The sequence below is a fragment of the Panthera tigris genome, chromosome A1 (genome assembly GCF_018350195.1).
Source record: "Panthera tigris isolate Pti1 chromosome A1, P.tigris_Pti1_mat1.1, whole genome shotgun sequence".
NCBI lineage: Eukaryota > Metazoa > Chordata > Mammalia > Carnivora > Felidae > Panthera > Panthera tigris.
In genome coordinates this window covers 5,947,773-5,974,829 of record NC_056660.1, presented here as the reverse complement: position 1 = coordinate 5,974,829, position 27,057 = coordinate 5,947,773, and the positions used below count along the sequence as shown (strand labels likewise).

The following is a 27,057-nucleotide window of genomic DNA, read 5'->3' as shown; positions in this document are numbered from 1 at the left end:
CCTAGTTATTTGATCCTCCAGCCTCCATTATGTCATGTGCTGTAATCACACACACCCTTTATTGACATCTAGAAATTGTCAAGGAATAGTTTCTTTCCTTCCACAGCACGCCCAAATTAGCTTTTAAAGGTAGACCTGGGCCCTACCTTGGAAACTTCTGATCTGGGCTTCGAGATGAGATCTAGGGCATCTTTATTTTTTTTTTTTTTAATTTTAATTTTTATTTTTTTTTAACGTTTATTTATTTTTGACACAGAGAGAGACAGAGCATGAACCGGGGAGGGTCAGAGAGAGGGAGACACAGAATTGAAACAGGCTCCAGGCTCTGAGCTGTTAGCACAGAGCCTGACGCGGGGCTCGAACTCACGGACCATGAGGTCATGACCTGAGTTGAAGTCGGTCGCTTAACCGACTGAGCCACCCAGGCGCCCCTAGGGCATCTTTATTTTTAAGAATTTCCTCAAGTGAGTTTGATGTGCCTTCCCAGGTGAGAGCCGTTGACTTGCTAAATAGATGCGTGTAAGAAATTCTAAGATACTTGTGAAACAAGTAATTTTCCTCACTGGTTTCTTTTCTGTGCAAAAGTAAGCCTCTAAGGAATGACACTTGAGTATAATAAAAAAAAAAAATAGGGTTTGCCTAGGCAAGGTCAGGAAGTTTCACGGGCACTCAGAAACCTCTGGGACTAACCAGGCCTGAGGATGAGGTTTGCTGTGGGGGAGGCACAGGGTGCCCTTATACACATTCACAGTCCTCCGAGCAAGCGTGTGGCATTTCCCGTTAGGTTTAAGAGACCAGCTGCCAAGTCTGTTCAGTAGATACAGTAGGCCAAATTATTTTTACCTAAGAAAGTGCAACGGAGGGTAATATTACATATGTGAGTTTTATTTGGGGGAGAATACCTTTGCTGGAAATAAATGTAGACGATAGCCTCCCAATAGCTCTGTGCTTATGAAGTAAAAAACCATTTAAAATCATGCATAAAGTGCATAATTCAGCTTGTATTTTGTATGCTAACCTGAAGTACCCAGATATTCGAACTGTCAGTGAGGGTTTTAGATCAACTTTATCAGAGAGTGAAGGAGACAGAAAAATGAGAGGAGCACTTTGGTATTCAGCTATGAGAAATGCGTGGTAAAACCAAATCCAGTCTGCTTTAAGTAGTGGCTTTAAGCAAAGAAGTAGGTCCAGTTGTGTTCTGTCTCCTAGAAGCTGCTTTTCGTTTCATGTGTGAGTTCTTCACTGCAAGATTTGGCATATGGAATATATGAGCAGAGGATGAAATTTAAACTGAAAGTACAGAGACCGTAAGTCAAAAACACGAAGCTCTGTGTGGTCCATGACTAACAGCCTGGATCTTGTACATCTTGTTTGAACAGAAAGCCGGGAATCTCAGTATGAATCCGTCTAGATCGAGATCGGACGATGGTAGTGAAGAAGCCTCATCTCGAGCCCATGATCGTCGTGAAAGTGAGAGAAGATGGCAGCAAGAGCGCCTCCACAGAGAAGAAGCCTATTATCAGTTTATTAACGAACTCAATGATGAAGATTACAGGCTAATGAGAGACCACAATCTTCTAGGCACCCCTGGTAAGATATGGGTAAAAGAGGACACACCTTTTTTTATTATAGTAAGGAGGAGTTTCAAAATAAGGAGGGTTTTTCCCCCCCCTTCTTCCCTCTCCCAAAATATAAGGCACTATTTTTGTGAATTTAAGACCCATGTAATATGACAAAATAGAAAATCACTGGCTTACTTCTCTTTTTGATAAGTATGAATCTTAGACATGGAGCTCACAAATGTACATAATAGTGTCAATTTTTTACATATACGGCCCTGTTTCTCTTTTAAGTAATAGTTGTAAATTAGATATTTTTTAAAACCCAGTTCTGGGGCGCCTGGGTGGCACAGTTGGTTGAGTGTCCAACTTTGGCTCAGGTAACGATCTCGTGGTACATGAGTTCAAGCCCCGCGTCGGGCTCTGTGCTGACCGCTCAGAACCTGGAGCCTGCTTCCGATTCTGTGTCTCCCTCTCTCTCTGCCCCTCCCCCGCTTGGTCTCTGTCTCTCTCTCAAAAATAAATGAACATTTAAAAAAAAACAAAACTAATTTGAGGTGTTATAATTTATTTATTTACTTAGCTGAATTAATAATGCTTCAAAAGTCTAGTGTGTTCCATAAGTTTTTTACAAATTTATTTCAGAAATGAACTAATTGAAACTTGTATGTTTGCCCAGGATATATTTGTATATTGCATATTTGCGCACTGTATATTGATGACTGATATAATGACCTGTTGAGGTAACATTCAAGCAGATAAAGATTCAGAGTTTTTCCTAGAAATACTTCCTTTTAAATTTCTTTTAACTCTAATACAAATCTACGAATTAGGGTTTCTAGATTCCTAAGTGTATCAACTGAGAGGATTTTTAAAAGAGTATTCAAATTAAACCCTATTTTTATTTTAATAAAACACAACCAAAATGATGTATACTTGCATCAATTAAATATTTTTAACTGTCTATCAATGTAACAGACCATGAAAATAATAGAATGTCTTCTGCAGATCGCTAAAGATTATTAGTCTTACCCTTCACGAGCTCTCCTAAAACAATCATTTAAGGTATTTAGTTTCACTGAGCAATTTTTTATTGTTTTTAGGAGAAATAACATCAGAAGAACTACAGCAGCGATTAGATGGAGTCAAGGAACAAAGAGCATCTCAGCCTGACTTGAGAAGTGGGACAGATACCAGAGGTACTGTGGACTCCTTTCCATTAGGAACAGGTTTAATTAGAGCAGTGGCAGACATGAACTTACTGGATCTTGGACAGTACTTTTGTTTTTAATGTTTTCCAGTTTCAATGTGGTACTCATTCAGATAGTATTTACCCATCATGTGCAAAGCAGCCTAGTTAGGCAGTATAGGACAGGGGTTGAATACAAAGACCCTTTACACACACAGATTGCCCTTGGGGAGCTCATGTATGTGAGATAGTATACAATGAAGTTAATTACCAGCATAATTCTTTTTAATCTTAGAATGCACACACTACTTCTTTTAAAGTAATGTAACTAAACTTCGCTTCTAAAATTTTCTACAGAGCAATACAGAAAGATTGAGAAAACATGTCTTTATTGTTGGTTTTATTATTTTTGTGTTTGTCATGTTACCGAACAAACACTAAGTCATAAAAAGTTCTTATAAAAAATAAAGTGAAAAAAATTTCAAACTAAACAGAAGTGTATAGAATTAAAAGTAAAGCCAACTCAATGTACCTCTTACCAGTTCTACTTCCTTCCCCAGAGGTATTCATTATTGGTAGTTTCACTTTTTTTTTTTTTTTTAAGTCATTTCACATATTAAGATTATTGTATTAGAGCAAAGACGATTAAAAAACTCAAAAATGCAACGGCTCAGTGAGATACAAGTTTCTTTTCCTGTTAACAGTCCAGGGGAGATAGGCAAGCTTTACTCCATGAATCCTCTTGGAACCCAGCCAGCAGAGTAGTTCTATCACTGTACCATCCAGTACAGGAGCTACTAGTCCTATGTGACCATTTAAACTTAAGTAAAATTAAATAACATTTAAAATTCAGCTTTTCACTCCTGTTAGCCACATTGAAGTGCTCGGTAGTCACATATGGTTAGTGACTTCTGTATTGGACAGGACAGACGTAGAAATTTCCACTGCTGCATATTTTCATATTTGCATATTAAAAGTTTCATTGGACGTTGCTGCTCCAGGATATTGTGTACATGATCCAGCTAAGTCGCAACCACATCTAGGTTCTAGCTGGCGGGTCTAGGTTCCAGAAAGAGGTCCAGGCACCAGTCCGAAAGTGAGATCTATCACTTTCACTCCTACTCCACTGATGAGAACTTAGTCACATGGCTGCACCCAACGGCCAGGCTGTTCACGTGACCATTACAGTGCATTTGTAAAAGGAGTAGGGCAGGACAGGTTTCATTAGATTATTAGTGAACTCTTTGACGCACACCATCATCATACGTTCTAGTAACTGAAGATGGAAGTTGCCTTTAGCATGTTTTTTATCTGCCTTTTACTCCTGTCTGTTTCCAAATTAAAATGGAAATTGGATTTCCTTTTTTTTTTTTTTCTGTATATGTAGATATGGAAGTTACACCATATTGCTATAGCTGGTAATGCTGGTCCTTTTACTATGTTTTAATGGAAAATGTACTTACCGCATGTAAAATAGCTTGTATCTTTTAGATATGGCTAAAGGTGGTTTATTTTATTGACACCAGCAGTTGATTAATAGCTTTAACTTTAATATTTAAAAATGGTTTTTACAAGAAATTTTTATAAGAGATTGAAACAAAATCAAAGCCATCTCATTTAACGGCCATTTTTGTGTAGAATAAACTTAAAGGTTAAAGTCTGTATAGTTCATGTGCATTAGAATGATTTTCATTGACTTCTTCCCTGGTTAAAAATGGAAAACTTAAGCTTCCCGTAGTAGCAGTGTTACGGAAGTTTATCAGGGGCTCATTTTTTCTAAATTGATTCATTCAACATTAATTGAGAGAGTCTGATTTGTACCAGATACTGTTGTAGAGGTGGGGATTTAACAGTAAATAAGACAAGATAAAACTCTTCATCTTCCTGGAGCTTACATTCTAAATGAACAGAAAATATTCATAATGGCTAACCTTTATTAAATGCTTCCTATATGCCAGGTATTGTACTAATCATTTTATATCCAGTATTTTATTCTCATGATAATCCTATGACATTTATACTTTTATTATCTCCAAGTTACAAATAAGGGTACAGTCCTAGAGAACTTAGGTAGCATGCCTAAAGTTTCCCAGCTTCACATAAAGACATAATGTAGTGCTAATATGTATTCAGAAAGGCACATTTCTTAAAGTGTACATTTTTGGCAGTTCCTGAGAAATAGGATAAAATTCCTGAGGTCATGAAAATACCTCTAGCTGTAAAATGTTGACTTCCCTTTACCAGAAGAATCCCATTCACAATGAAGTACATATAAGTTTTGCCACTATATTTTACTGATTTTACCATATGGCTAAAGCAATTTAAATGTACTGTTTTAGTATTGGCTGTATTTCTCACCTGCTTTAGTTTTTTAAAATATTTATTTATCTTTGGGAGAGATTGAGTATGCAGGCAGGTGGAAGGGCCAAGAAAGAGGGAGACAGAGAATCCCAAGCAGGCTCTGTGCTGTCAGCACAGAGCCTGACACAGGGCTTGAACTCACAAATGGTGAGATCATGACCTAAGCTGAAATCAAGAGTCAAGCACTTAACTGACCGAGCCATCCAGGCGCCTCCTCATTTGCCTTAATATTTTGCCAGTAATGGGGATAGAGAAAGTAAGAATGAGGATTTCTTCAGAGCTTTGCATAAACAGTATTTATAGTTTTATAATACATCAGAATGTATTATACTATGCATATAGTATATACTTTTCTTTTAGAAATTCCAACTTTTTGCCATTTTCATTCACTAAAATGCATAGATGTTCTTAAATATTATTGAATTTAATAAAAAATTTATCTCGTAAGCTTTAATAAAAGTCTAAAGATAGATTTTAGGAATTGATCTTAAGTTGATTTGCTTTGCTTTCCAGACTCAGAAGTCCCTAGAGAAAGTTCAAACGAAGATTCTCTGCTAGAATGGTTGAACACGTTTCGACGCACGGGAAACGCAACCCGAAGTGGACAAAATGGGAACCAAACTTGGAGAGCTGTGAGTCGAACAAACCCAAACAGTGGAGAGTTTCGGTTTAGTCTGGAAATCCATATAAATCATGAGAATAGAGAAATTGAAATTCATGGCGAAGATCAGACAGGCATTCCACTTTCAGATTTTAGCAGGGATCGTACTACAAATAGGCAACAGAGGTCAGCCAGTCCTGTGGCTAGGCGAACGCGAAGCCAAACCTCCATGAATCACAGTGGTAGTAGCTCCAACATCCCAAGGACTAGGCTCGGTTCAAGGGGGCAGAACTCAGCAGAAGGATCTTTCTCAACATTGGGAAGATTAAGAAATGGCATTGGGGGAGCAGTTGGCATTCCTAGAACGAGAGCTCCGCGTGCTGATTTCGGTAGTCACGCAAACCAGTTGGGTGGTAGTGAACTCAGGCAGAGGGAGGGGCAGCGGTTTGGAGCAGCACATGTTTGGGAAAATGGGGCTAGAACTAATGTTACAGTGAGGAATACAAACCAAAGATTAGAGCCAATAAGATTACGGTCTGCTTTCAGTAGTCGAAGCCGCTCACCAATTCAGAGACAAAGTGGCACTGTTTATCGTAACTCACAGAGAGAAAGTAGACCTTTACAGCAAAACGTCAGAAGGTCTGTTAGGAGGAGAGGTATAACGCGTGTCTTTTTAGAGCAGGATAGGGAACGTAGAGGTACTGCCTATGCTCCATTCTCTAACTCAAGACTTGTGTCAAGAATAACAGTAGAGGAAGGAGAAGAATCTAGCAGATCTTCAACTGCTACACGACGACATCCAACAATCACACTGGACCTCCAAGTGAGAAGGATTCGTCCTGGAGAAAACAGAGATCGGGATAGTATTGCAAGTAGAACTCGATCTAGGGTAGGGCTAGCGGAAAATACAGTCACTATCGAAAGCAATAGTGGGGGCTTTCGCCGAACTATTTCTCGTTTAGAGCGGTCAGGTGTTCAAACCTATGTTAGCACTATCACAGTTCCTCTGCGGAGGATTTCTGAGAATGAGCTTGTGGAACCGTCATCAGTGGCTCTTCGGTCCATTTTAAGGCAGATCATGACTGGATTTGGAGAATTGAGTTCTTTAATGGAGGCCGAATCTGAGTCAGAGGTTCCGAGACATGGTCAGCATTTACCAGAGAGGCACTCAGATCCGAGCACCGTAGGTGCAGTTAATGACATCAGCCAGCACAGTGAAGGTTCCTCTCAAAACAGGCGGGCCCGAGAAGACAGCTCTGAAATGCGTGGTGAAAACGAGACTCCCTGGCCTCCCGCCCGAAACAGTGATAGCAGAGGTGGCCGGCAGTCGCGAAATTCAAATAACTTAGTTGAAACTGGAACACTACCTATCCTTCGCCTTGCTCACTTCTTTTTACTAAATGAAGGTGATGACGAGGATCACATACGTGGTTTAACCAAAGAGCAGATTGACAATCTTTCCACCCGGAACTATGAGCATAGCAGTATCGATAGTGACCTAGGCAAAATCTGTAGTGTTTGCATCAGTGACTATGTGACTGGAAACAAGCTCAGGCAATTACCTTGCATGCACGAATTTCACATTCATTGTATTGACCGCTGGCTCTCAGAGAATTGCACTTGCCCCATCTGTCGGCAGCCTGTTCTAGGGTCCAGCATAGCAAACAATGGGTGAAGCGTTGGGTCTGTTCAAATAGTACATTTTAGTAGAGCTGAGTATTTAAGCACCCTTTTGTTGAATCCTTTGTGATGAGCTAACCAGGATGAAAAAGAACAGATTATTATAGTTTGCACTATTTTTTGTGTGCTTTTTTAACTTGTTAAAAAGAAAATTTATATGAAACTTAAAATGGCAAATGTTAAATTATCGACAAGTACAGAATAGTCAATATTGCTAGAACCAAATAATCTTTAAAATGTTCTTATTTTGGTAATTTCGTCATGCTAAGCACTTTTGTATCTGCACAATTCAGTAGGTTAACAATCAATCTTCCTTTTCTTAATAGCACAGCAGACTTTATGTGGACTTTCAACTTCCATAGGCTTAGTGCCATGTCCAGACAGTGGTGTCTAAATAAGCCTTTCGTTAACTTTTTATTGTAAGGACAATATCTTTTCATGAGAGAGTGTTTGGCTGAATGTTTGCTCTATATATTTAAGTTACTTGAAATGTTAAATTTAATATGCAGCATACCATATATGTATATATAGATATATAATTTTAAGGGTAAAATATTCCGTCTAAAAACTACCAGTTTGGTTCTTATTTAAGCTTTTGGGCTATTACTGCATATGGCACAATGTGTAACATTTACAGGATCATCTCTGGGAGGAAGTAGATATTTAAAAATAGAGATAATTTACTGAAGCGTCTCTGACAATCTTACTAGACAGCAAGCAATATGTAATACTGAACAAGTATTTCTTTACTCAGAAATGGAACATGGACATTTTAGTACATATAGATTATTTAACTTGAGTTCGGCCTTTTTGTGACTTGTTTGAATGTGCAAACAATTCTTTGGATTATATTAAGTAAGGTATACAGATATGCATGGTTTCTCAAATTTACTTTTAAAATCTAAAAAAAAAAAAATGTCTATGAAGAATCAAATGCATAGATAATGTGTTAAGTTTACTTGGAGGCCAAAAACTCCAAATAATACAAAACAAAAAACCCTTAAGAGAATGTGGAATTTATATGAACACGAAGTATGCATTGAAGATCTATTTCTACCAATAAATATTAAAACAAAGCTGTATGTGAACTTCTTTTCTCTTGGTCCCCTGTGATTTATTTTTCAAAAAAAGAAAAATTTCACACCTACAAGGTGTCAGTGTTACAGGTGCTGAGGATTCAGCTGAGGACAGAGTCCCTATCTTCACAGGAAGAGAACATTTAATGAGTTACTGAATTAAATGAATATATGACACAGTTTTCCTGTGGTGATACTGCTTGGGGAAAACCACAAGAACAAATTCCTCAGGACCAGATTCGGGAAGATTTACGTGTATCTCAAGATTGTTTTTCCTTCTGATTAAGTAACTATATTCATCAGGTAAGATGCATACACAGGAGTTTTCAGGGAGTGCATTTAACACCTGGAGGGAAAGCTTTTTGTAAGAGTCATGACTTCGTTTGGAGTAAATGGTTTATGTAGGTCAATCATGGGGCTGGGAGGTTTGAATGCTTTAAATGCCAGACTAAGGAATTTTACTTCACCTTACAAACTTTTGGTGTCTCTTGGTGAATTTAGTGGCGAATGGTAAGATCATTTTTCATGTTTCAGGAAAATTGGTGTGGTGTAGTGTTCATAACAGTGGAGTAGAGAGAGGGGGGAAGCAAAAAAACCTTAATAAAGGAACCACTGTGGTCATTTTTATCATCGGTTATCATCATCCTCAGTTACTAGCTAACCTAGCGCGATGGCAGTGAAACTGGAAAGAGAGAGAAGAGAGTAAAAATGTTGGGAAAAAAGGACATTATTTGGTTTCTTGTTCAGTATGAAGTGGGAGAGCGATATATTCACAGATGGAAAATCACCCGAATAGAAGAGAGAGAGGTGTTTCAAGCTATGCCAATGTAGACATTTATCTTAAATATGCACCTCTCCCTCGTTTCAGTGATACCGTTTGTTCCCAGTATGACCAGAGACTAAATCCAGCATTTTTTGCTCATGTGGAATATTCTTCAGGAAGTTCTACCTTCCCTGGCTTGATCAGTTAGGAAAATCAAGAGGAGAACAAAGAAAGGGGGAAATGAAAAAAAAGTAGGGATAAAGGAAAAAATACAAGCACGTTGATTCTTTGATTTGGTCCTTTGCAAGACATGGTTAGGACCAGCATTGAAGGGACCCCAAATCGGCATTTGAGATAGAACTACATGGTACAGTTTATGGAAAATTCCCGCTAAGCAGCAGGCTTCATGTGTTTTGTCAATTGGTATCCTAGTCGGGAACAAAGGAGTGTTTTCTGTAATATTTTCATTCATTTCCCAGTAAACAAAGCTGATGACAAATACAAAGGCTCTTTATCTATTTATAGCCTCTATTTAGCAATGATTGCATGCCTTATGGTTCCAATATAGAAAGGAACAAATAGTTTGAAACGCTTCATTTGAATATCGTGCTCCATGTCGTGTCCTTAGAGCTTATTCTTTATAGTGTGGCTGCCTTGCAAACTTGTATTTCAAAACTGTCAGCCTCCCACCTGCTTTCCCTCTTGTATCCCAGATGTGTATAGTTTCAAGTAGCATTGACCCGTACTTGACTACCTTTCATTTGCCCTGTGGTTATTTTCCTTTCAGTTTTTAACGCGAATTTGTAATTTAAGCCTCCCAAGATCTTGAAGTGTTATGGCCACTTCCCATAGCGAGTAGCAGAGTTCAGAGTCACACACAGGACCGTTTGCCTCCAAAGCTTGTCCTTTTCCCCCTCAACTGCATTCTGGAAAAGCAGAAAGGCTTGATCCGCAAACAACGGGAGGACTGCTCCCGAAAGTTACAAAGCGGGATCTGTATTGTGAGGATGGGTCCAGAAAAGAGATGGGACCTGAAGACCCTGTGTGAAGGATCGTAGTTAATAAGTTGAGTCTGAGGTCTTTTCACAAATACTACTCCTGGACAAGAACTTCCAGCGAATTTCCAATCTTCCTGCACCTCTCCATCTGAGTAACGTCTGGCCAGAGGAGGAAGACGTTGTGTGGAAATAGTACTCCACATACGTGGGCAGTTCTTCTTCCCTTTGCAGTGGCAGCAAGCTCCTCTGGGGTCTCTTCCTCAATCCCGTGGGACGTTGGAGGTCAGAGAGCTGGGGTGCCTGTTAATACAGAAGATGATTGCCCAGCAAGCCATCTGTCACCGAGAACGCCAAATGTTCCATGTTCCACAGGACATGACTGTAAGTGTCAGTGGTGACCGTTTTCCTCAATGTCTACAGGCAGGTTGTGAGTTCTTTTCGGTGACTATGGAGGTATTAGGTCCTGAACATATCTGCCCTTAGAATAATTAGGGATCTTCAATTACTTTCAGCAAGTTTTTTTTTTTTTTTAATTTATTTTGAGCATTAAATCTCTGAAGAGTCTGAGTTGGCTCCTATACTTTTCTTTTTCTTAACCGCCCCCCTTTTTTTAGTGGCGTAATCCCATATCTTCTCCAAAATAAAGCTTTCACGTGTATTTTTCCTCGATTGTATTAATGTCTTGTTTGGAAAGTGTAACCTCTTGGTTGCCTAGTATATATGTACACTTCCTTCTCACCCATTTAACCTCAGAAATGCCCCTATTTGTAACCAGAATCCAACTGTCTTCTGTGCAATTGCAAAACATTTTCACATTCTCCCCGATGGGAAATGATACAAATTCATTTACAGCTTCTGTACCGTGAGGTGACACAATTTAGCCACTCTTACGAGTTCAGATTCATAATAGCGAACTGGATGGTGTCCACTCTTCCATTAGATTGGATTGGATTCATCGTGACTTCTTACCATCCAGCTTATGGGATAAATGATAAATGTGGCTCCTATCTACCTGATAGAGTGAAATGGAATAAAGATCAAACAAAAAAGGGGGAAAGAAGCGTCACTGATTACACTGATTACTGGTATAGAATGTACACACGTCCCGCTGAGCAAGCTTAGAAGGATGAATGATAGAAATAAGGAGACTTGTAAGCATCTCTTTGTTGACTCTCTTATCTGGATGTAGACTAAGTTGTTTGGTCAGCCAATTTGGCTGGCCTAATCCTGAATGAGGGCCACTTTCAGAAAGATAACCAGCGAGAATTTCCATACTGGTGGTGGGGGTGAGTGGCAGGGGCTGGAAGGTTTGAGAGGATGCTAGTGAACAGTTTTGATCTTAGCACTTTGATGTGAATCCTTGGTTCAGGAACTGCCATAATGTTGAACAGGTCTCTGTACAATAGGTTAGGGGCTTTTTGGACAAGTGCCTTAAAACTTTAATTAGCTCCTTAACAGTTTCATTTGGGGTCTCGTCTCAAACACCACAAGTCTTGTATTGTTCTTGATTTACTAGAGGGAATAGCCATGACCCTTACAACACCTTTAGGGCTTTTCTTTTTATTTCTTTCTTTTTCTTTCTTTCTTTCATTTTCTTTCTTTCTTTCTTTCTTTCTTTCTTTCTTTCTTTCTTTCTTTCTTTCCTTTTCTCTTTTTTCTTTCTTTCCTTCCTTTTCTTTTTTTCTGTTTCTTTCTTTTCTTTCCTTCCTTTTCTCTTTTTTCTTTTCTTCCTTTTTTCTTTCTTTCTTTCTTTCTTTCTTTCCTTCTTTCTTTCTTTCAGTATTTTGTTAAAAGGACGCTTCTATTGCTTAGCTAAATAGATTTTACTTCTGGTGTGGTTTGGGGGCTTTCTTTAATCTTCCTTTGAGTGTTGCCATTGTCCCTTTGCTGCATTTCAGACAGTGTGTTTTACAATAGGAAGGAGGCTTCTTCATTTTCGTCTGAAGGGTGACGCAGAGTGACCATTCCACTCTGATCAGTTGGGGTCAGGTCACGTGGCCAGTCCAGCGCAAGCATGTAGATTGGGAGCGGTTTAATTATATTTTCAGTCCCATCATTGAAGCACCTAATGTTCCTGATAACTCTCTGTTTGAAGATCCCAAGACCACCTCCAGGTCAGTGGTTGGCTAGGACTCATGGGACTGAGTATATAGTTGTGCTCACAGCTAAGATTTATTATAAGGAAAGGAGACAAAGGGTAAAGGGACATGGGGCGAAGTCTGGATGAAACCAGTCAAGCTTCCAAGAGTCCTATCCCAGTGCAGTCCTACAAGACACTCATTCCTCCAGCACCAAATGGGACATGGAAGAAGTGTTGTTGTTAAGGAAGCTCATTACAGACTCATTGCCCAAGATTTTTATTGGGGGCCGGTCATGTAGGCACCTCTGCCTGGCATGTACCAAAATCCCAGACTCCCAGAAGGAAAGCAAGTGTTCAGCATGAACCACATTATTCGTGGTTTAGGCACGTTGAGACACTTCTTTCAGTAGGCGGATGGTGGAAACACTCCCCAAATCAAGTGCCTAGACGCCAGCTAAGGGTCCGTCTTTCACGAAGGCGGATAGCCTAAGGCCTACTATGTGAATTCCGCACACACATCTCCATCTCTAGCTCAGAACATTCTCCTGAATTCTAGGACCACGTTTTTTTTTTTTAAGTTTGTTTATTTTTGAGAGAGACAGAGACAGTGTGAGCAGGGGAGGGGCAGAGGAGAGGGGGAGAGAGAGAATCCTAAGCAGGCTCTGCACGGTCAGCACAGAGCCTGATGTGGGGCTCGAACTCACAAACATCATGACCCGGGCCGAAACCAAGAGCCGGATGCTTAAACTGACTGAGCCACCCAGGCGCCCCGCTAGGATCATATTTGTGGCTGCTTTGGTTAATGTCTACCAGGCTGCCTCTTTGGAACCTCAGAGCCAACACGTCTAGAACTGAAGTAGTAATCCTTTTCCGTCAAACTGTTCCTCACCCTCTTTTCTGAGCTCAGTCCATGCCATTCCCTGGCCTGGGTTCTTGAGTTTGGCCAAGAAAGAACTCAGAGCCAAACTCTTAAGCAGCTGTTTAATAGCAGCTACAGCAAGGGGCGCCTGGGTGGCTCAGTGGGTTAAGCGTCTGACTTTGGCTCGGGTCATGATCTCGCGGCTCGTGGCTTCAAGCCCTCTGCTGACAGCCTGGAGCCTGCTTCCGATTCTGTGTCTCCCTCCCCCCCTCAACTCTGTTTCTCAAAAATAAATAAACATGAAAATTTTTTTTTAAAAAATAGCAGCTAAAGCAAAAGTACACTCTCGAGATGGGAGAGCAGGCAGGTCCAGAGGTGGCTACACATCAGGGTTTGGGGTCATCTTTTTATGTTTGAATAGGTTATGGGTCATAGCCGGTGTGGCCTCTGAGGTCTCCTAAGGGACTCCTCCTACCAACAGGAGTGGGCGTTTTGGGCCCTGTATGGTGCTTGTCAGAACTGTCATGGCAGCCATCCCCCCGCAAGGGGGTAGGGGTCAGAACTGCAGTGTAAATGTATCATAAGGAAACTATAGGTCACTGAAGGGTAGTGATCCTAGGGAAGAGAGCATTCCCCCCTCCCCCCGGGGGTTTGCCAGCTCTTTGAAACTTGGTTTCCTCCTCTCTAAACAGAAAACACATGCCTGTTCCCTGCTCACACCTAGCTAACTGACTGCCTACTCTATCACCTCTAACCATTCACCAGTTCATTCAAGGCAGAAAAGTCTGATCCCTTTTCCCTGTGTGGAGGTCAGGTGGGACTGGCTTGGCTAGGATGGGCCCGAGGGGTCAGAATGGGCAGCAGGCGTACCTTGTAGTCATAGCTGTGGACGCAAAGAATCAGAGGTCAAGTACAAAATTGTGACCAATGCACTGTTACCCCTTAGAGATGGAGAACTGGGTTTCAATAGGGTGTCAGAACAGGAGGGACTGGAGATAAATCAAAAGGCCAAGAGAAATTAATCAGATGAACAGGAGAGTGATCAGGAAAAATGCCTGTTTCCCATAGCCAAGTTGGTTGCTTGGTTTTCTTTGGTGTATGACTGATGGGTAGGTAGTCAGGCACTAATTAAAGGGCTGAGAAGGGAATAAATAAGAACCCAGACTTCTGCATCTTCTGTCCGATTGACCAACCCGTGTTCTTGGAATCCTCATCATTTTCGTTCCCATTTCTCGGGTCCTTGCCTTCATCTCTTAACGTGGTCTCCTAGCCTTACAGTCACTCAGGTGCAATCTTTGTACGAGACACGTCTAGACATGACACTCCTCAGCTGTTCTCCATTACTTCCTGCCTGTTCTTGGTACAACATACAAGATTCTTCATATTTTATCCTCTGCCTACCTTTACTAACCTCATTTTCTACCTTGCGGGGCCCTTAACCTTGCCCTTCACACTTTAGGGTTTCGTCCACGCTATTCTTCCTCCCTGTGATGGCCTTTCCCCGCTTGCCTTTCTGATTAATTCCTGTGTATCCTTTAACTCTGACCTTAAATGTCACCTCTTGCAAACCCTCACCTTGTCATCTCCAGGGCTGATGTCTCCGTTAAGCATAGCAGGCACAATGTCTACAACCCAGGATAATTTTAAAGGCCCACAAAAATGTTTTAATTTCTGGGATGTCTGGGTGGCTCAGGTGTTTAAGCATCCAACTTCGGCTCGGGTCATGATCCCACGGTCCGTGATTTCTAGCCCGTGTCGGTCTCTGTGCTGACAGCTCAGAGCCTGGAGCCTGCTTTGGATTCCGTGTCTCCCTGTCTCTCTCTGCACCTCCCCTGCTTGCATTCTGTCTCTCTCTCTCTTTCTCTTTTTTTAATTTTTTTTAAATGTTTATTTATTTTTGATAGACAGAGCACGAGTGGGGGAGGGGCAGAGAGAGAGGGAGACACAGAATGTGAAGCAGGCTCCAGGCTCTGAGCTCTCAGCACATAGCCCGATGCAGGGCTTGAACTCATGAACAGCGAGATCATGATCTGAACTGAAGTCGATGCTCAACCGACTGAGCCACCCAGGCGCCCCCTCTCTCTCTCTTAAAAAATAAACATTAAAAAAATTTGTTTTAATGTTTTAATTTCTTTTAAAATCTGCAAGAGAAAAAAGAGCAAGTAATCCAAACTGTATTATATTTCTCTTTAATAACAGTAGTAGAACATAATTTTAATACTTTTTATGGACAAAGGGGCCCAGCAACACAAAGCTGCTAAGAGCCCGTGAAAGTAATGATATGGCCCTGCTCACTCCCCATTATGCACTTCACTTACACTACACCTTCTGTAAAGAACTGTGAGCTCCTTGAACTTGTCCACAGCACCTGGTGTGATGCCTGGTACCTAGTAGGTCACTAAGTATATATTTAATAAGGAAATGAATATAAGTTTCATATATAGGTAGGCCTGGCTTACAAATACCTTATACATTAAAAGCTTGTTTGTGAGATTTTTTATGTTTATTTAGTTATTTGGGGAGAAAGAGAGAAGGTGAGAGGGAATCCCAAGCAGGCTCTGCGCTATCAGCACAGAGCCCAAAGTGGGGTTCGATTTCATGAACTGTGAGATCATAATCTGAGCCAAAATCAAGAATTGGACGCTTAGCAGACTGAGCCTCCCAGGTGACCCAGATTTTTTTTTTTTTTAAACTTGGAACCCATTTACCATAGATACAATAGCTACCATATTTTTGTGGTTTGAGGCAAGAGGGGAAATGCCCCCAGGGCAGCCCCCCCAAAATCTACACTACCCAGAATGTTTCTGAAATATGATTTGAGTACAGCCAAAAGCAGAAAAATCTAATAATATTCCTGCAAGTTAACAAAGAATGAAATTGAAAAAATATTTTAAAAAATTTATCGCGAATGGTGGTATGGTAGTGCTTGAGACTCTATAAAGCGTGCCATTCTCTTTTCTTTTGTACTTCTTCTTTTTAATGTAAGCTCTACCCCCAATGTGGGGCTTGAACCCAGGACCCTGAGGTCACTACCTCTGGAGCCAACCAGGGGCCCCAAGGATGCCTTTCTCAAATTTCAAGTTGCCCTTTCCTCAATGGCCTGTCGCAGCTGCTCTGTTTACTTACCACAGTGACCCAACTGGGTCGAGTTCCTGCATCAGGCCACCCTGTTTGATAAATGGCGGCTTTGGTTGTGTGCGCTCTGCCTTTGTATCTCTCACTGCTTCCATTTTCTCTCTCCCCAACCACCAGGAGGGGGCAAAGGGCCTTCCAGCCAAAGAGCGGGCAGACAGGCTGGTCATTTTGATTGTGCAAGAGCCACGCAGCCAACTGGGAGAGGAACCTAGTGGTTGCCAGAGCCTTAGAGAAGAGGGTGGCCCTTTTACAGCTTAATTCTGAATGTGTCTCACCATTAACTGTACTCAGATTGTTGGGGGTTTTTTCTTGCAAAGAGAAAGGTTTCAGGTTTAATCTTAAAGAGTGTTTATTCCGTCTGATAGTAGAATTGTTTGTATCTTGGGAGCTGATAAGAGCAAACACCTTCTTATTCAGTGTAACATTATCGTGAAGCTCTTTAAATAGTTTGTCGCGGTGAGAACAGAGGTTTAAGTTTCTTGACTCTCAATATACAGAGAGGGAGAATTACCACATCTACCTAAGGGGAGTATACTCTATCCCTATGAAAAGGCATTTTCTGAAATAGTCCAGTCCTCATGAGAAACAAAGAAAAACCATAACCCCTTAACAGGGGGTGAGAATTACAACTTCAATGAGTTTGTAATGTTGACCTGCCACATACACAGAATTTTGTGTGTGTATGTGATCTGGATGGCTTAAACAATTTATTCAAGGTCACACACCACAGTTGGTTAGAAGGAAGACGTTGTAGCCTTGTAACTTTTTTAAATGTCTTACTTTATTAATTGCAAAGAATTATTTAAAGCTTGACCACATATTCACTGCTGAAGTATGTCTAACTATTAGTCTTGTAAGGCTGATGCCTCAGTATAGGGAAAGGCCTCTTTTAACCTGTGCAGGGCAAATAAACGCTGTACCAGAGACTATTGGACTCTTTAGGACTCTGGGGAAGTTTGAGCTGAGTCGTGCTGCTCAAGGGATTCGGGACGGGGCTCCAGCTCCGGGGCTGGTTTGTGAGGGCTCAAGCCTGAGATCTGCGGCCATCTGTTTCTAATGAGTATTGGTCGCTGTTCACTTTTGCAATCATTTTAATAGCATCTGTTAGAGCAGTGCAGGTTTCAGATCACAGATGGTGACAGGTGCAATGAAGATGTCATTTCAGGCGTTTCTCATTATCATTCAGATAATACCTTAAGGTCATAATTCTTACTTTCATAATACAGTGAATTTTGTTAAAAATAAAATAAGCTGAGAACATTCAACCTGTTAGATTTACACCCCAAATACAGACTCTTAGAATCTCAGGCCTAGGAGAAGAGTGGACCGTCTTCTAAGCACATCCTCTTTGGGTCCCAAGAGCCTGTACTTTTTCTTAATCACTAATTGCGATGCCTGCTTTTAAAGACAAAGTTATCATTTCCCTTTCACTACACACTCAGTATTGTATCCGTTTGGGTCTCTGAGAAGTGAACACCAACGCAGGATTATATACGAGGGATCTACTGGGGAAACACCTGTTAAGATTAAAGGGGAGAGAGCAGGAGTAGGCGAGGAGAACCTCCAGGCTAGGCTCTAGGTAAGATCCCTAAGGAAGGAAGGGAGAAGAAGGAGGCTTGGGTAGGAGACGCTTCAGACCACTGGGTGGTTCTGAGACTCTCAGATGGAGAGTCAGGGCTGACAGAGTGGTCCCCCATTGGGCAAGAATGGCCCAGCTCTTATACGTCCTCAGGCTCGGTCATCGGCTAGGGGCGGCCCGGGGGCAGCCTGCGCCTGAGTGCCAGAGCAGACCCAAAAGTGTGACACCTGGGGGCTGTCAGTCACTTACACAGCCCACACCAGGTTGTCTTGATGCTGGGTCTTCACGACTGCCACAGATATTTAGCGTTGGTCGCTTCTGGAAACAATCACAATTTGATTCCGGTTTACTCTGACTCCTCTGCTCTCCCAAACCACCCAGACTGGTTTGCCACCAGACAGGTTAACATTGCCATGGATCATATCTTAGGTTTCTCTTCTCCAAGTGAAGTCACCTTATTCCTTTCACTGCTATCCTTTGAATCCTCATAAGGTTTGCCGAGCCCCTTTGCCAAAGCCCAGAACTGCAACCTGTGTCTACGTGAGCAGGGAGCTCTCTGGGGGTCAGTTTACAATATGGGGATTAGGAACAGGATTTTGGTGACAGATACCAGCTCAAGTCCCAGATTTGCCACATAATGGCTAGGAGGACTTGTAGAAATACTTTAACTTACTGGCCATCATTCTCCTCGTTGGTGAAATTGAGTAACAGTCACACCTACCCTGTGGGATTAAATGCATGTATACACTTAAAAGTCCATGGCACATAGTAAGTGCTTCATAAAAATCAGCAGAAAATATTATTAACATCGTACTCAGGCCTGAGCTTCCCTAATAAAGGACTTGCGTTGCTGACTCATATCCAATTTGTGATCCATTTGGCTTAGCCTTGAGGTACTTTTGTTCATCATTTATTCTTAGTATCTGCCAGTGTGATAATGAGGTCTCTTTTTTTCCTTTCCAAATGTACCATACTATTTTTATTCTTGCTCACTGACCCCCTCCGTCTCCTCCAGCTTTTCTGCAAGCAAAGTCTGTGTTTCTGGGAATCAGTTAAAGGTTTTCATTTTTGGTTTTGGTTTTGTTTTAGTGATGCTGTGAGGAAAGAGATAAGAAGCTGCCTTGTATCACTGTAAAAATATCCCATCTCTGAGTTTTAACAACTAATGCCTCTTCCAGATTCATAGCCGTTTCCTGGGTTCTCAGGAAGCTGCCAGAGCCACAAAACTCTCTGATCCTTGTTTCATGGACAGCAGTGTATTGAAAGGTCATTCTCCAAATCCAGTCATGCTCCTTATTTGATCTTCTCCCATTGCCAATAATCTGGAAGGGAAAGGGAGGGTGCCAGCACCTCTCCCTCGTGCTAATAATAATAACTAGCATGTAATCTTAATTTTCTATGAAATTTCATTTGCCAAGAGATTTCATGCTTATGAACTCATTTATATAACAAGCCAACTTGACAGTGGGTTGAGGAGGTATAACTTATGCTTGTGTTGGAAGAAAATGAAGTACAGAGAAGTGAATCATTTGCCCAAGTCAACCAAAAGGCCAGTGGCGGTGCCCAAAACAGACCTTGGTTCTCCACATTTACAACTGGAGGCTCTTCAGTTTGGGCCAGACTGTTACAACAGCTACATCCACGGAATAAGGGCAGAATGGCACTCTTTCTTCCATCATCTTGGGGTCTACTAAGGCACACCTACATACCCCGTTTGTCTTTGTCCTCCCAGTAGTGAACAAGTGGTCAGTACTGGAAGCTTCTAGATAGGTCCCACAGCTGGGTCACTGGGTATCTGTCAACTGACTTTCCTGGTATGAAACCAAACTTCTGGGTAGGAACATCAAATCATAAAAGCGCTTCAGGGGCCTCATATTTATTATTATTATTATTATTATTATTATTATTATATGTTTAATCCACGTTTATTTGCCTCAGGTGCAATTTACAAAGCAATTCTTTGCAGAAACAAGCCATTTTTCTAGATAACGCCTTAACGAAGGCTTGAATCAAAGAAGAAAAGCTTCACTGAGGTGGGCGGGAAACTTAAATTCTAGCCTCGCCATCTGTAATAGAATATCCTCACTTCTTGTACCACCCTCCTCCTCCCTTTATCCATTTTCTGCCTCCATTAATTTTGGCTTGCTCAGCATTCGTTTCTTCATTCTTCTGGGGGAATTACTCTTCCTCCATTCTATGTGGTTCTGGTGGGGCTCCCAATCATACGATCTCTTTCACTTTCTTCAGTAGGGTGCAAATGTGACCGAGTTAGCTCAATCGGCTTCCCTCCCCAGGTCACGCGGTAAATGCGTGGCTGCCTTTACAAGAAACCACAAAACTGTTTTCCAAAATGGTCATACCATTTACATTCCTCCCAGAAATGTATAAGCCAGAGCCAGCTGCATAATTTGCTGGACCCAGTACAAATTAAAAACGTGTGGTTCACTGTTCAAAAAGCAGGAAATACAAAGCTCTCTTCTTCTGCGATCTCTCTCTTGACTTGTCACAGTGGTTTTTATTTGCTATTCATGCTCTTAATTATTAACATAAAGTTTACTGCTATTTCAACCTTATATTACGCAGTGCCAACGGGTTTAAGATATATAAGGAAATTTCTCTTTGCATTGCAACGTTTGGACATTTCCAAAGCGTTTCTGGCTGGGAAGAGAATGCTCCCTCCTAGCTAGCCAATTTATACTCTTCCAGGATCCATCAACTGTAGACTGCCCCCTGGGCCAGGCAGCTGTCATGTGATTTGGGACCCATTTGAATCTAAACTTCCACAAAAACAAAAACAAAACCGAAAACCCTGTCAAGAGTCCAGCTGCACACCGTTCTGGCAACTACAGCCAGTCTGGGTGCTTTCACTTGGTTACACTCCAGTAAACATTCGTTCCAACCAAATGTGGCAAACGCTGAGACCCACATCAACTCCAGTAAGTACCCGCTTGAGAAGAACACCCCAGTCCCACATCCCTGGCCCAGGAGCTCACCGCTGGAGAACATGTCATCTCAAATGACATGGTATCTGACCAAGACTCACCACTGGAGATGACTTCGCTCACTGTGGGAGAGATCCTTCACCCTGGATGCTAAGATCTCCACCCAAACAATGCCCATAGACCGCCTCTCCTAAGACACAAATAGGACGCAAGGCATTTCCGCTTTTCTTCTTTTGATGTAAGGGATTCTCTTACGTTTCTGGGCTCACTGTCCGCTTAGCCCGTGATCCTGGTATATTCCCTGCTCTCTGCTCAAATGCGCCTCCCTATATTCCTGTGCCTGAAGAGAAATCTGGTAGAAGTTACTAGTATCTGGGCCATTCTAAAAATTAATGGAGATTATCGTTTTCCCCGGGAGGCAACTGCTTCCTGTTAGTCAATACTTCAACACCTCTGTCCCCGCTGCCTTCTCCGACTCCCCACCTCCGGCTTCCTACCACAATCTTCCACTTTGCATCTCAGACCATGACCACCAAACCACTATTTCCCCTTGGTTACACACAGAACCACTAGTTTTTATATATACTTCAATAATTTCATTCCATGCCCTCCAACAATATAACCGCCAGACCTGCCACCTTGATCTGAACATCTTTCTGACAAACTATACAATTTTCCCAGGATATTGTTTGAAAAACCCAAAATTTCAGATCTGTCTTTCTTGGCTAATGCCGTGTGAATGGGAATGCAGTTATGGGCCAGCCTCTGGAGACTGGTATTCCACTTCTGTTCCTCCTCTCTACTCTTGTAATTTTTTCTATGCTGTTTAGGGCAACTTATGCCCTACTCTAAAAATCTCCACTATTATCACCCCAAACTTCCCTTAATATGATATTAAAAAGGCAGTATTGTGTGTGTGTGTGTGTGTGTGTGTGTATGTGCATGTGTGTGTGTTTCCCCCTGTAAATTATGATATTTTGATCTTAAAAACCCTTTCCGACTGGGCAGAGAATGCCCTACTTGGCTAGGCAATTCTTAGAGATAGCCAGGAACACAGACTGAGCATGCCTCTGATATATACAAGCTGACCAATCCAGAGCTGTCTCCTCTATCTGGCCCATGCACGTCCAGCAGGCAATATTCCTCTGACTTAATCATGCCAGGTACCAGGCAACTAGGGATCACCCTTCAAGTCTAAAGCCCACAGAAATTATTCTGTAGTCTATCCTACATTGTTCTCTTGTCCTGTCTTGGCTTCTCCAAGGAAACACCAGTAAGGGTCACAGCCTAGGTACGTGGCTCCTGGTCCCACCCCCACCAACATTACAAGCACACATGCCCCCTGCTCTCCTGCCCTTCGCTCCTCTTTTCTGCCTCTTGTCCACCCTGGTGTCCTTCCCATTTGGCCTTGTGTGGCTCCCGTCTCTAGGACCTGTAAGCATAATTAACTCGGTTTTGTCCTGAGCCTCTCGTCTGCCTCCACTGACATCTGTACCTGACCGATTGTCTCATAAAAGAATACAAAACAGCAAGTTTTAGGTGCCGATAACAAGAGCTTTTGGCTTGCATGTGGACTCACTAAAATTACACAGTTTGGATTTCATAGCTCGCATATTTATTTCGCTCTTCTGAAAACAGTTGAAACACTGCACAAAACCAACTCAGCTGTTTCTGTTTCTCTTCTCCACACGTGCACTTTGTGGTAACTCTACCTTGGGCTTCCTGATGAGTAAGGAAGAGCTGAGAGGAAGAGGAACTAGAGGTTGCCTGATCTTTTTTGTTCCTTTTATGGCTTACGTCTCCATTCATAGCATAAAGAGTTGGCTAACACAGTGGGTAACACAAGCGAAAAAGGAAACACAAGCGAAAAAGGAAATGGTAGAGTTCTTCGGGGCTTCGTGTTTCTTGGATCGCCACCTTTCTTCATTCAAAGCAAGTTCTGGTTCAAATGCAAAGTGTGGCTGGCCCCTTGAGGAGGATTGCCGGAGGTAGCAAATAAAAATACGAGATGAACGATTAAATCTAGGTGTCAGACAAAGAGCAAATCATTTCTTTAGTACAAGTACATCCCAAATATTGCACGGGACAGACTGCATTTTATCCGGCAACTCTATTACATTCTATGGCTGTCAGTGCTTGCCCGCCCCCCTTCCTCAGTCATAGATATAACATAATTACTTTTTTAAAAACTGTGGTAAAATACATGTAATCATCAACCATTTTTAAGTGTACATTCAGTGGCACTAAGTGCACTTAAACCATTGTGCAACCATCACCCACAGAACTCTTCTCATCTTGCAAAACTGAAACTCTATCCTTATTAAACACCAACTCTCCATTTCCCCTCCCCCCAGCCCCCTGGGCAACCTCCATTCTGCTTTCTGTCTCTATGAATTTTTTTTTTTAACGTTCATTTATTTTTGAGAGAGAGGGAGACAGGGCATGAGCAGGGGAGGGGCAGAGAGAGAGGGAGACACAGAATTGGAAGCAGGCTCCAGGCTCCGAGAGCCATCCACAAAGAGCCTGAGGTGGGGCTCGAACTCACAAACGGTGACCTGAGCTAAAGTCTGACACTGAACCAAATGAGCCACCCCGGCACCCCTCTGTCTCTGTGAATTTAGCTGTATTATGTACTTCAAATGAGTGGGATCATACACTATTTTTTTTAACAGCATTTTAAAGTCCTTTTGCAACTGGCTATTTCACTTAGCATAATGTCTTCAAGGTTCATCTATGTTGTACTGTCCGAATAATATTCCATTGTATATACATGCCACATTTTGTTTATCCCTTCATCCGCTGATGCTTGAGTTTCTTCCATATTTTAGCTATTGCAAACACTGCTGCTATGAACATGGGGCTGCAAAGGCTCTGCTTTCATTTCATTCTGGGTATAAGCTCAGAAATGGGATTGTTGGATCATATGACAATCCTATTTTTAATTTTCTGAGGAACAACATGATTCTTTTTTATTTGCTTTGAGTCTTGCTGAACTCCCATGCATTGTGTCCATCAGAAGTCTGTGCTCATGGGACACTGCAAACACCAGGTGTGAAGGAAGCATCAAGGAACAAACAGGTGTATTAGGAGTATCTGCTCTGCTCACGTGCATTTTTGCATTGTTTCATCGGACTTCACTTACAGAACACTCGCTCGAAGGTGCAATTATTATCAAGAACTTCAGGACAGTGACAGCGGAGTGGAGCTCTTCAGGTGTGGAGCTCTTCTGAGCCTGGTGCCCGGGAAGCCAGCCTCGTATGAGAGTCCCAGTTGCTCTGCGTTCTCCCCAACCCACTGCTGTCAGGCTCTTTGATTTTAGCCAGTGGTGTGGATGTGAAGTGGTACCTCAGGGTAGTTTTGATTTGAGTTTCCATGATGATGAATGATGTTGACGATCTTTTCCCGTACTTGTTGTCTCTTTATACATCTTCTTTAGTCCTATCTATCTATCTATCTATCTATCTATCTATCTATAATTACCTATGTAATTATATATAATCTCCACTGCCCCCATTGGTTTATCTTGTTATTATTGAGTTGTAAGAGCTCTCCATGTATAATGAATATCAGTCATTTGTGATCCATATCTATCTATGTAAGTATATCTATGTAGTTATCTATACTACATATGTATAGATATACATACACACTATATATAGATATATACACATTATAGATGTTTTCCCTTCCAAGTGTTTAACTTGCCTTTTCATTTTCTTAATGGCAGGTTGTTGTTTTTTTTTGTTTGTTTGTTTGTTTTTGAGCAGCAGGCAAAAGTTTATTAGAGCATAAGATTAGAGAGGAAGAATAGTAAGAAAACTCTTTTTACAGAGAGGGGACATTCGAAAGTGAGTGCCCCCTTAATGGCATCTTTGAAGGAGAATGGTTTTAGTTTTGATGAAGTCCAAATTATCAGTGTTTGTCTTTTGTCATCCATGCTTTTTGTGTCTTCCCTAAGAGTCTTTGCCTAATGCAAGATCACAGATTTCTTTCCTCCTCCTCCTCCTGTAATTCATCTTCCTTCCCCCACCCCCTCCTCTTCCTTTGTCTTCTTTAGCTGTTACGTTTAAATCTGTGATCCATTTTTGGCTTGTTTTTTGGTGTGGTGGAAGGTAAGAATCCAGATTAATTTGTTTTTGTTTGGTTTTGAATATGGATACTCGTTCCAGTAGCATGTGTTGAAAAGACTATCCTCTCCACTGAGCTCTGTGGTGGGTGAACGTCAGTTGAGTATGTGCATGTGGGGGTCTATTGCTAAGTTTCCTATTCTCCTGCATTGTTCTATATAACTATTCTTATGACATTCCACACTCTTTGACTATTTTAGCTCCTCTGTGTCTTCCTAGAAATTTTATAATCTGCTTGTTAATTTCTAAGTAAAAGAATGCTGGGGAGTGATGTTCCTGGCTGGCTCAGTCAGAAGAGCATCTGACATTTGATCTCCGGGTTGTGAGTTCAAGCCTTACGCTGGGTGTAGAGATTACTTAAATAAAAATTTAAAAACAACCCCCCCCCCCGCCGCAAAAAAAAAACAAAACATAAGAATGTTGGCATTTGGGTTGGGAATGCACCGAATCTATAGATCAATTTGGGGAGAAATGACATCTTAAATATTGAATCTTCCAAGCTGTCAATATTGTACACATCTCCATTTGTTTAGGTTTTCTTTAACTTTGGCAATGATCTGTATTTTTTTTTTTTTTGGTGTATTTTGTATATTTTGTTAAATTTATGCCTACGTTTTCCAGGTTGTTTGAAGTTATTGTAAATGTTATTTTTGTACAATTTTTATTGCCAGCTCTTCATTACTAGCATATAGAAATATAGTTGATTCCAGGGAGCCTGGGTGGCTCAGTCGGTTAAGTGTCCGGCTTCAGCTCAGGTCATGATCTCGCCATTCCCAAGTTTGAGCTCCGTGTCGGGCTCTGTTTTGACAGCTCAGAGCCTGGAGCCTGCTTCAGATTCTGGGTCTTCCTCTCTCTCCGCCCTTCCCTCATTCATGCTCTCTCTCAAAAATAAACATTACAAGAAAGAAATATAGTTGATTTTTGTATTTTGAACTTATATTCTCTGATTTTGCTAAACTCACTTAGTCTAGTAGCTTTTAAAAAGATTCTTAACTGTATTCTGTGTACCAATGATGTCATACGTGAATAAAGTTTTTCTTTTTGATATCTATGCCTTTTTTTTCTTGCCTTTTAACACTATCTAGGATCCCCACTACATTTCGTTGTCTGAAAATATTTTATTTCTCCTCTATTTCTGAAGTATGTGTTCTCTGTATATAACATTCTGGATTGATAACATTTCCCTTTCAGCACTTTAGAGATTCCCTGCCTTTGACTTCTGGTCGTACGTTGTTTCTGATGAGAAAAAAATGTATGTTTGTGATATCTTCTTTCTTTTGCTTCTTTCAACACATTTTCTCTATCTTTGATTGCCAGCAGTTTGACTACAATGTACCTAGGTAGTTTTGTTTGAATTTATTTTGTTTGGAGTTCAGTGAAATTCTTGGATCTATGAACTTTAATAAAATTTTGGAAAAATTTTATTATATCTTTAAATACTTTTTATGCCTCATTCTAATTCTCTTCTTCTTGTGGGTCTCCCATTATATGTATGTCAGTCTGTTTGGTGTCTTCCCCCACAGGATTCTGGGTTTACCTTCTCTGGATGTGACCTAAAAGAATAAATCATGTAACATGTCCAAGGAAAATTAGGTTCAAATAAATAATAAATTCATCTTTAAAGAAATTACAAAAGATGGTCCCATATATGAATGTGTGTGTGTGTGTGTGTGTGTGTGTGTGTGTGTGTGTGTGTGTGTGTGAGGGGAGATGATGGGGGCTTGCCTAACACCCCACGATAGTATGGTGGTTAGGACTATTAGCTCTGGAGACAGACCTACGGTTTCAAATTCTGGTTCTGCAACTGATTAACTGTGTGACCTTGAGCAAGTTACTTAGCCTCTTGGTGCCTCAGTTTCTTCATCTGTAAAATGGGGATGATATTAGTACAGGCATATCTCAGAGGGAGATATTGTGGGTTCAGTTCCAGACCACTACAATAAAGCTAATTTTGCAATCAGAATAATATTGCAATGAGTCAAATGATTTTTTTGTTTGTTTCACGGTGCATTATGTCTAAAAAAATAATGTACATGCCTTAATTAAAAATACCTTATTGCTAGGGGCGCCTGGGTGGCTCAGTCGGTTAGGCGGCCGACTTCGGCTCA

General features: G+C 41.3%; 1 protein-coding gene across 8 annotated transcripts in view; it reads left to right on the top strand.

The window, feature by feature from the left end:
• RNF6 (ring finger protein 6) overlaps window positions 1-27,057 on the top strand; it is a 36,838-nt gene that overhangs the window by 1,759 nt on the left and 8,022 nt on the right. For 6 of the 8 annotated variants that reach the window (XM_015540105.2, XM_042986240.1, XM_015540108.2 and 3 more), the window contains 3 exons: window positions 1,380-1,590; window positions 2,663-2,758; window positions 5,623-8,466. In XM_015540105.2, coding sequence (XP_015395591.1) covers window positions 1,398-1,590; window positions 2,663-2,758; window positions 5,623-7,385 — 2,052 coding nt within the window. In that variant the 5' untranslated portion in view covers window positions 1,380-1,397 and the 3' untranslated portion in view covers window positions 7,386-8,466. Of the gene's footprint in view, window positions 1-1,379; window positions 1,591-2,662; window positions 2,759-5,622; window positions 8,467-27,057 lie in introns of those variants that run through there. The other 2 variants (XM_042986543.1, XM_042986477.1) reach the window with 1 other exon arrangement.